At 38.8% G+C, this 11145-nt stretch overlaps 1 protein-coding gene across 1 annotated transcript in view; it reads right to left on the bottom strand.

Moving 5' to 3' along the window:
- The window catches only part of LOC107690414 (lissencephaly-1 homolog A), a 46807-nt gene that overhangs the window by 19536 nt on the left and 16126 nt on the right, over positions 1 to 11145 (bottom strand). The window contains exon 3 of the mRNA XM_016488745.1: positions 1286 to 1370. Within this exon, the coding sequence (XP_016344231.1) occupies positions 1286 to 1370 (85 nt within the window). The remainder of the gene's footprint in view (positions 1 to 1285; positions 1371 to 11145) is intronic.

Raw genomic sequence — 11145 nt, 5'->3', positions numbered from 1 at the left:
GGGGGGGGGGGTCAACATGGCCAATATCTTATGTTTTATATGAATAAATAAATAATAATAATAAAATTAAATGCATAATAAATTAACACACACACACCATTACCTTCGTTCACCGCTTCAATTCATTCGAGGCTTTCAGTCTATGGTATGAAAGTATGAAAGGTATGAAAATCTAGAGGTATGAAAATCCAACAAAACTAAACCCTCGCATTTCCAATCCGTGACAGAACACATTTCTATGGTTGTGTTTTTAAATATGCAAGCTCACAGTCTCAGCCGGAAAGCAATATGAAGGTTGTGTTTTCTGAAAGAAGTGTACATGTGGTTTTCACTAGACTGGTCTCTAACCATGAAAAATGCAAAAGCATAACACTGCTCCCAGATCTATGGGTAATGAAAAAAAGGATGTGGCAGACAAAGAGAATAAGAGAGAGGCTCTTCTGGAGTAATATCAGAGATGTCCAGCAGAACAGGTGCTGTCTGTGTGATGAGAAGTGGAGTGAGAGGGGTCGTGTCATGCGTCTCTGAGGGAGAGGGGCATTTAAAGCCTCTACAGAGGACTGATCCACCATCTGCTTGGACCCTCTGCTGTGTGTGTTGGCCAATGGCTAAATACCAGTCCCATCAGCTGTGCCAGCCTCTGGACTGCCGTCAGACAGTCCATCAGCTCCCTCCGGCCCTCAGAGCACCACTTTTCATCTACAGTTATGCCTAAAGTCACAAACCCCTGCCCCCCTCTCAGAACATCTTAACAGCAGGAAGGATCGATGATGAAATCTCTTCTGCTAAATGAAGCGGTGTTAATAGCATTCTGTTTAATTAAAGAGAGCTTTTAGCACCATAGACCACCTCTCGGTCCATAAATCTGATCAATAAATCATGCTCTTTCTTCTCTGTACAAAGGAAATAAACAGTTTATATTCTGTCCAACCAGGAGTGTTTTCAAACAAGAGCTTCTGCATGTGCCAAGAGCTCTCACATTTTCAGACAGCATATTACGGCAAGGCATTTTCTGCTGAATTGGAGTAATTCTCCTGGTCTACCCTGTGATAATGGAGAGACACAATTTAGTATGTCCCTTTATCAATGTGAACCATCGCTGAGACAACAGGGAGCGTCGGGCTTTACATCTGCCACACATCATAATTATCTCTGCACTGCCTTAATTCAGCACGTGTGCCGTCAGACACAACCTCACACAGAGGTGCCAATTAAATGGGGAATACTTCAAATTAAGAAATATTGGTTTGACTGGGGTATAAATGGAGAGGGTTCCCACACTCACCACGTCTAATTCTGCCTCCTTTTTGAAAACTGAATATGCCTCTTCATATCCGTTGGAACGAAGGTAATCAGCTATCGCTCGGTTTCTGAAAAACAAAGAAAAGCCTAATTAGTTCTCTTGATAACCAGGCTTTATGATTGTGGATTAAGAAAAGAGCTGTGGTAAGAGCTTTTGACACAACTGAAAGAACATGTGTGTCTTGAGCACATATTCAGACACTGGTACACTGGAATTTCATTCTGGTAGACAAAAAAGCTACTCATGGAAAACTGCTTAAGCATACATGGAGAATCAGGCCTGATAATAAGAGGGTGTGGGGAAAAAAAAAGACTGATATGCAAATTGCTCAATTTCTGTACTGGCCCAAAGATGTGCCTTTAAAAAAAAAAGACATGAACGTAGTTTATTGGATTAGCATGAAAACCTGCTGAAAGTAATCATTAGTGTACAAGTATTCTTGCAAAGGATGAGATTTTGTAATGCATTATGTACCAATAATAATAATATTAGCCAAGTATATGTATTTTAAAGAAAGACAATAATAGTAATAATAATAAACATTCATACGCATTACATTAATAATAATACTCCAAGGCTTTATTTCCATGTCAAAGACAGAAGCAAAACCTTGCTATTTCAATAAAAAGTGCTAGGGGAAAAAAATTATCATTTAAAGCTAAAATAAAATGTGTGCACATTCACAAATAATAATTTTACAAATGCTTTCTGCTTAAATAGGGAAGGAATATGTCAGTTCTTTGAAGGAAGCCACCTCTGTTTTCAACACATTTTGAGCTGCTGAGGAGTCAGCAAGACTGTGGTGAGCGGAAGATATTCATTGATAGTGGTGATAGTGAAGACAAAGAAGGCTGTCAGAGACGCCACTCTGCTGTCCAAACTCTTCCTGGCATTGTGATGGCAGAAAGATCCACAGCCGTGAGGAAACAAGGAGCCCAATATGGAAATGCTGTTTCAGCGAGACAGCCACATTGTTCACAATCTACTCTTAAATCAAGATCAAAATCAAGATAAGATAAAAAGATAAAAATAATTTAAATATCTATAGACCAGACATCGAAGAGTCTAACAGCACACACAGGGAGAGGAATAACTCTGGGTGTGGCACGGTTAGAGATAAATGATATGATTATATATACAGTGTGTGTTTGGTGGATGGGCCAGTTCACTAAAGAGCAGACAATGAAGTGACCAAGCTCTGGCACCATATCTACTGCAGCCTGTGACAGTGAGGGTGCTCTGTTTAAAGTCAAGGTCAGCACGAGGTTATCTCTCATGTGACAAGCGACAGGAATGAACTACACACTGCTTCATGCTGGAGGGAACATATGAGTGTGTGACTCTACTCTGCTTTGAGTGGGACATGCTCGACAGATACCTTCCTAAAGGGACAGCTCAATAACAATGCTTCTTTGTGAGTCAAACAGAGCCATTCAGCAAAACAAAACTCTGATGATTATGGCAATGTACATTCTGGAATGTTTTGGGAGTGACAACCGCAGTTAAATGCAGGAGTGAATACCCTGAATTAGCATTCTGTGTGCATACTGTATACAGGACTCAGTCACATTTTGACGATGATAAGCAAAGCCACATTTTGCTATTGCACTACTGTTAACAATAAACATGGATGACAAGAGTTCAAAATCTTTAAATGCATTCAGTAGTAACCAAAAATGGAAACATCCGAGTAATTAATTCTTTCCCCAGTCTATGTGTAGCTCTCATAAAAACATTATTACTACTACGGTTATATTTTAGACTGCAATTAAATGAGGTACATTTTTAATTCATCCAAAAATAAAAATTCTCACTCTCATTTCCAAAATGATGACCTTCTTTCTTTTGCAGAACACAAAAGAGTATATTTTAAAAAATCTGTCTTTTGTATTTTTCCATACAATTGGACATCAATGGTGTTTGGTTCCAAACGTTTTTTAAAATCTTCTTTTGTGCTCCACAAAAGAAACTACACAGGTTTGGAATGACATGAGTAGTGGTCGACCGATCTGGGTCTTTTGACAGCCGATACCGATGGCGATATCTTGGAAAGCAGGGTGGCCGATGGCCGATATAAAGCCGATATCATTTTATTTATTTAAATTCATATTTAAGAAATTTGAAAATGGATTAAAAAATAAACGTGTAAAATAAACATACTTATACTCTAGAAGACAAAGCATTTTTCACAAATAAATAAATATTTAATAAAAATATAATTGAGTTGAATTACTGAAATAAATTAACTTTTCCACGACATTCTAATTTATTGAGATGCACCTGTATGTGTGTGTGTATTTAAAATATTTAATACACCAATTTTTTATATTAAAATTATGAAAAAGTAATTTGAATGAATGATTCAATGACTCACTAAATGATGCAGTCGACACAAATGTTATTGAAGCGCCAGTTACTTTCAAAAGGGGATTTGCTCTGTTTTGATCGCTACAATAGAAATCAATGTTTATATATGGGCCAGTATTCACAAAACATCTTAAGGCTAAAAGTAGCTCATAACTCGCCGATTTAGGAGAAAATCTTAAAAATAATGGAGGTGTCAGTCCTAAATTTAGGACTCCTACATTTTTGCTCTAAGAGTATTTCACAAAGTGTTTTAGCACTAAAACTAGCTCCTAAATCTGTGAAATGATAGAAGTGAAGAGAACTCCTAAGTAGTGGTCGACCGATATTGGTTTTTTTACAGCCGATGCCGATATCTTGGAAAGCATGGTGGCCGATATAAAGCCGATATTTTATTTATTTTAATTAATATTTAAGAAATTTGAAATCATTTGAAAATGGATTAAAAGATAAACTTGTAAAATAAACATACTTATACTCTAGAAGACAAAGCATTTTTCACAAATAAATAAATATTTAATAAAAATATAATTAAAAAGGAAGTTAACACTAACCAACAGGGCACTCAGTATTCTGGGAAGTTTGTGTGCACTGGGAATCATATTTTTTCAAATAATGCCAATGTAACATTAATTTTATATACAGCACACAGTGAAAATGACATGAATATGACAGTGGTGTCGATCGCGCGTCTCCAGTGAAGCTGAACTCTCCTCCTGTCCGTATTCAATTCGCACAGACCATAGGACCGACCGTCACAGAACACACGATCATGCAGGTCACATGCACACTTCACAAGATCTCAATTAGATACGACTAAGTCTGCAAGGTTTGTGAAATTAAATGTTCATTAGTCATTCAAAGATTTGTTTAAATTATATAAATGCGTATTTGCGGAATGCTGACGGCAAACGAGAAAGTATTATAATGTTTGCCTTTAATAATATTAAAGCAATCGTTATAATACTTTTTTGCATACATTTTAATTCCTTTGTTTAACAGTTCTATCTGATTATTAGATAGACTTCTATCCGTATTAGACAGAACTGAATGACAACAGCGAACAAGAGGGAGAATGTGAGCACTGTGTGCTCAGGCGCTGCCGCAGCCGTTCTCGGCGCCGTCAAAATAAAAGTCCGATGTGGCGTCAAAATAAAAGAAACTTGGCCTCGAACACATCGGTCAAACAGAAACACTTATCGGCCGATGCCGATATTTGAAAAATATCTTGGCGATATATCGGTCAACCACTAGACATGAGGGTAATGAAGACATTTTGTAATTTTTGGTTGACTATCCTTTTAAATGTAATGCCCAACAACAAATATTGTATTAAAATGAATATTTAATGAATATTAAATTAGTATTAATCACATTTATCACACTCTGTCTGGCTGACATGCATGCAAGCTTGTTCAATCAGTGAAGTCTTTTAAAGTTTAAAGCGACTTTCTTGCTGTTAGGACAAGCCTTTTTGCAGAACAGAAACTCATAACAATTCATAATTTACAGACAAGAATATAACCGTGAAATGTAAGTTATGTACTGTAGAAAAGCAATCCCGAAGATCATTAAACAGCAAATGCAATCTGTCAAAAAATATAAGCAGCCCACATTAAACTGTGCTTATGAGCTTCTTTGAAGCATTTAATAAAATGCTTGAATAAACAGTGAGATGTGTAGTCTGTATGTGACAACAGTGACTTTAATCTCAGGGCAGAAATCAGAGTCCTTTTTGAATCTATCTTCAGATTGTCATTAAGATGGCCACAAGATGATGTTCCAGCGATTCATCTTGGATGATGTGTTGACAAAGACCAAAGATCAGTGTTGGCACAAGCAAACACAGTGTGTCTCCTAACAATAACAAATTACCTTCAATTAATTCCCATTATGAGGTAAAGTGCCATGACATTTATGGCGCTTTTCCACTGCGTGTTACGGCTCGGCACGGCTCGGCTTGGTTTGCGTTTCCACTGCAGTTTAGTGCCGCTTTAGAGTGGGCGGGATTATTCACGTCGTTAGTTGCGCCGCCTCTACTGCCGCGACTCCTGAAAAACTTTTTCATTCCGCATCGCCCCATCAAGCTCTCGCTGGATCCGCTCCTCTGCTATCAACGAGAGGAATGTCTGTATGTCCTCAACAGACAACGAAACAGCCACTTTTTGGTTGTTAAAAAAAGGTGCGCTCGTTCAAAACGGTTGCGTTCGATCCTTCGCTGGCTGTGCTGATTTAAATCTAGCGGTTCTGTTGTGTTTGTGTCACAAGTTCAGTGACGCAGGTAGTGACGATTCTCCGACCAATCCGTGATCAGCAGAGTTTACACGTCATGTTTTGGTAATGGTACGGTTCACTTGGAACCTCAACCGAGGTGGTAGTAGTACCAGCTACTATACCCAGTGGAAAACCCCCCAAAAGTGAACCGTACTGAGCCGTACCATGCAGTGGAAAAGTGCCATTAGACCCTCAGATGCATCTCCCCCTCATGCTAGTCCTCACACACCTGCCCACCCACTGCTGAATACATAATCCAAAACCCAGATCACAATTACAGCCAGCCACAATTGCTATTTGTTTGCGATATTGCTAGCTGCAGTCACAATCCAAATTAAAAAAGTGGAAATAAACTCTGCAAGCTATAAAAACCCTTCCAGCTCTCCAAAACTGGCTTGTAAGGAAGGACATGCAGTAGCAAAGATGGCGAGGAAAATAAAACATTGTGAACAAACAAATGAGTGCTCATAGCTTTGGGCTGGTCTCCATGGAAACCATCTCAAAATCAGCAGAGCTGCCAATCTAGACAGCATTTTTGGGCAACATGCATCTGAATGTTCAAACACAGTGAGCACCAAGGGAGTCTATGATGATACGCTATAAATATGTTGTTGTTTTTTTTTGCAACATGAAATAAAACAATCTGGTAACGTATTTTGTTTATTAAAAATAGATGTAAACCCATTCATCTGAGAAAATGAGTATTCATAATATCTGACACCTGCCAGCTACATAAGGCCATAAGATTTTCGTAATGCAGAAAATGTGGACAGAATCAAGGAATTCAGTCATTAAAATGCAATTTACTGTATAACATGGAATGTCACGGAATTTGGCAAAATGTAGATGAACAAATCAAAAATAGGCCATACACTTTAATTCACAGACTAGCGTCTATGAATATTAAACAGCAAAATGACTACACGTGCACTTGACTTCAACAAGGAAATCCACTTATCACAACAACTGTATACAGCTTTCTGATTAATTTAACAATATCAGCTAGATTTAATAAGGTAATAGGAAGGAAAAATAATTTAGGTTTAGTTAGAATGAGATGAAGGTCAGCTTTCCTTCAAATAGTTTTTGAACCTAAACAACTGCAGCTCATTTCTCTATAGAACATAAACAAGGCAGCATGCTTCAATGGCTCCTTTGCTTCATACTGAGTTGAAATGTGATCAGGGTAGGGGTGTGCGATATATATCGTCTGCGATAATATCGTAATTGTTGTTTTAACGATGTGCGATTTGACATTATCGAGTATTTTGCAAAAACCATTCAAAACATCCCTACAGAGCGCACGCATACATTATGTGAAGTCTAGACTAGTGCGTGTGCGCATTTAGTGTTAAATCAGTTTAAACTTATTGGAAAAGATTAATTTCTATCAGTATGAACTGACCACCACACAGAATATGAAGAATATTAAAAACATTAGGAGTCAGCTGTCTTCGGCAGTCCTTAAGATACCAGCACAATAATACACTCAGCAAAATATCGTCTAATTATCATTATCGATAAAAACCCAGAAAATATCGAGATATAATTTTTTGTCAATATCGCACACCCCTAGATCAGGGCTGATTTTCATGCCATCATGCCAGCTTCTATGCTGTTGGGAAGGAGAATATGAATGCTTTGTTGTCAGCTTTTAAAAGCTAGGAGTCTTTGCAATGTTTCCTCTATGAAACCAATTTTGCTTATGATATAGATGGTTTTGTTACAGACCTGAAAAAGTTGACCTGTTTAATCAGGTGCTTGCATTATTTGCATCTACCTGAGTTCCATGGAAATATGATAAAGAATCTGATGAATATGATAAAGAAAATGCTGTCTTTGTGCGTTCAAGTCATGTCGGATAGATCGTATTTACAAGTTGAATGCACATGAACGCCACCACAAAGTTGTTATTACGAGTGGGAAACTCGAAATTTTCTTTAAGTCCCGAGCTTCCGAGTTGGGGGCGTGTCAATGAGAAACATGGCGGAATCGATGGATGCAACGTCTGTAGTTGACGGTAAATTTTTGTTAAAATTGATAGTTTAGTTGTCCTATAAATTTAAATTGGTCATGTTCTTGTTACGCAGCTGAAATCCAAGTAAAAAAAATGCAGACCCTGTTGTATTTTCTTGTAATTTATTAAAAGAAGGTACACCGCCATCTTGTGCCGACTAAACTGACTTGAACGCACCTGACGTCGTAATTATGACTTGTCAACTCGTAAGTATGAACGTCCCAGAAGGACTTGAACGCAGCATAAGCTCTGAAGAAGGCTTGTGGGCAGACATTAGCAAATATTGATAGTGGGTACATGTTAAACTCACATTTCATTCAATCATTGTAACATTGCGATCTAAAAACAAAAATAAGGCTTTTAAAGCGGAAGTTAAATTCACTAAACTAAAAATGAAAATAAATGAGAAGCACAGAGTTGTGTTAGGCTATTTTGATTATTCCATTACAGTCACTTTACAGTCAGTGCTATCATTAGGGTTGGGAACCGATAACCGGTTTGTAAGAAAAAGTGAAGACGTCGAAGATCTTGATGAAGAATAACTTTTATTACAGAATAGTAGTGACAAAGTACATGTAGTACCTTGGGTTCAACGGAGTCAGACTGAACCCCGAACATCCTAAGCTCAATCATTTTATACAGTATTACGTTCATCTTCCCGCTCAACATGTAAATTAAGTTTCGTTTTAAATGTAAATTGCGGATGACAATGAAAGTGATAGCCTTCCGTTCCCACATCTTCGGTAGACTCAAGTGGGAACAACCAAATGTTAAGGTGATAAGATTAAACAGAATCCATAGCAGTTATTTCATGTACCCTTTTGGTCAGCAGATGGTTCTTGACGACCTGCTGCTTCTCCCACGCTATAAGTGACAAATTATCGCTCCGGAGGTACTATTTACATATGATTAAGATCGGAAAGAACTATCTATATGATAATTAAGCTCTTTGTAGAGAAAGGAGCATAGTTTAATACACAATTTGGAGTGGAAGCTGGGTCGAGGCAGACTATAATTTCTTACAGGTTCTTATTCAGAACCGGTTCGGTTTTTTGAAAAGAACCGGAACCGTGAGCAATTTCTACGTTTCGGTTCCGAAAACGGTTCTGGTGCGACAATTGACCAAGTGCTGTGACATTTTAATTTAAAGAATTTTGATAATAAGATGCTCTGAAAGTTCACTTCTAGGGGTGCTCCGATTGATCGGCTACCGATCACAATTGGCCGATAATCGCTTTGGGATGATTGATCGGCGGTCTCTAAAAAGACAGATCTCATAAAACCGATCTCAAGCTGATGACGCGCCTGCCATCACGTGAGAGGTTTGGCACGACATGCAGCGGCGCCGTCGCAGTCTCTGTCCGACGCGGGTGAAATAATTATAATACTTTAGGTAAGGTACAATTCATATTTCTTCATTAAATAACTTATAAAGTAATAGCAATGAATGACAGAAACACTTAAGACTGATTGGATTTCTACTTGGGCAGTTAAAGCAATTCTCCTACATGTCTTAATTGTTTATCAAAAAAAAAAAAACCTTACCCAGAATTCAGTTTCTGAAATCATTTAATTAGGCTAAAGTGGAACTGAGCCAAAAGCCCCCAAACATAAAACTATAATCAATTCAAAAGTAAAAAAAAAGAGGAACCAAATCCTTCATGTTCATGCAGAAATATTAAGAACCCTTGAAGCGCAGAGACCCCGACGTTAGCTCATCTGTCTCTCAAAAAGCCCTGAAACTCTGGCAGTCTTCCTCATTCGCTCTGTGCGATGGGCCGCTCGCAGTGCGCTCAAGGAAAAGGACAGAACTCATGGCTGCAAAGCACTTTGTGCACAGCGGTGTGTCACTGCCATGCAGCAGCAGGCTGCCCTCCTCACTGAGAGAGCGATGGAAAATCAATTGATTTATTCTCTTGCTTGTGGCTTCATCTCTGCTTCCTCCACTGAGCATGAGAGAGAGAGAATATAGCGGCCCTACACCTCTCGGAGAGGACAGGTAGGACTATCATGATTGGAAGCAGATGAAAGAACACCTCATGTTCAGCACTTTTTAAAGCCTAAATGGTTGGTTGAAGATGTTTTGGGCCTAAGGCCCGTTCCTCGCTGTATATGGGTAAGCACCGCATATTTATTTTGGCGTCCATATAACCAGGTTACAGGATGTACAGCGTGACACTGCAGCAGTGAGCACATCTTCAGCGCTTTTTGTTAGGGGTGCTCCGAATGATCGGCTAGTACGGCTACCGATCACAAACGGCCGATAATCGCTTTGGGATGATTGATCTCATAAAACCGATCTCAAGCTGATGACGCGCCTGCCATCACGTGAGAGGTTTGGCACGACATGCAGCGGCGCCGTCGCAGTCTCTGTCCGACGCGGGTGAAATAATTATAATACTTTAGGTAAGGTACAATTCATATTTCTTCATTAAATAACTTATAAAGTAATTTGAAAAAGTTTCTGTGAGACATAATTTCACAAACAGCGTGAGTGAATCACCGCGCGCTCTGCTCTCTTTCTCTCTCAAAATGCAAATGTCTTCAAATCACATCGCGTCTGCACTATAAGTGAGCTGCATGCTGCACAGTTGACACAGGAATTGTCACTTGCACTATCGAGGCAGTGTCGCATCGTCACTAAAGTTTATAAATTGCATTTTTTTCTTTTTAATTCTTGCCAGTGTTTAAACCATTCAATGCTCGTGCGCTTTCCTGGAGACCGTGCGCTCATGCACACTCGCAGCGCACACACATAATGCCAGTTTCACATTACTTTGTTTGCAGTGCATATGTGGTGTGTATTTTTTCCACGCTCATGTTAACGGATTAAAGCGTTCACACTGCACATGGTTGCGGTCTGGCAGTGCGTTCCAGGAGCGGTGTGTCTGCAGCAGTGCAGCAATCGTTGCCGCTGCACGTGCTGAATTAAAGTGACAGCGCATTGTTTGTGGTAAATATGAACATGGATTGACACGAAAATGTAGTGATTATACCATAAATGCACATAATTAAAATCTACTGTGTTTCATACAGTCAACACATAGGCTATGGCTTTTTGGCTAGGTTTAAAGGAAAAGAGCACTTTTAGATAAACAAGGCAATAATTTTAAAGTTCTTTATGAACTGCAGGATTGCTTGTAATAAAGATTTAAATGCAAAAGAAAAGGCAGTAGAGCTGACTGTT

This window comes from Sinocyclocheilus anshuiensis, unplaced genomic scaffold (assembly GCF_001515605.1).
Source record: "Sinocyclocheilus anshuiensis isolate Anshui unplaced genomic scaffold, SAMN03320099.WGS_v1.1 scaffold1455, whole genome shotgun sequence".
In the NCBI taxonomy this organism is placed as follows: Eukaryota; Metazoa; Chordata; class Actinopteri; order Cypriniformes; family Cyprinidae; genus Sinocyclocheilus; species Sinocyclocheilus anshuiensis.
This window is presented reverse-complemented; position numbering and strand designations above follow the sequence as displayed.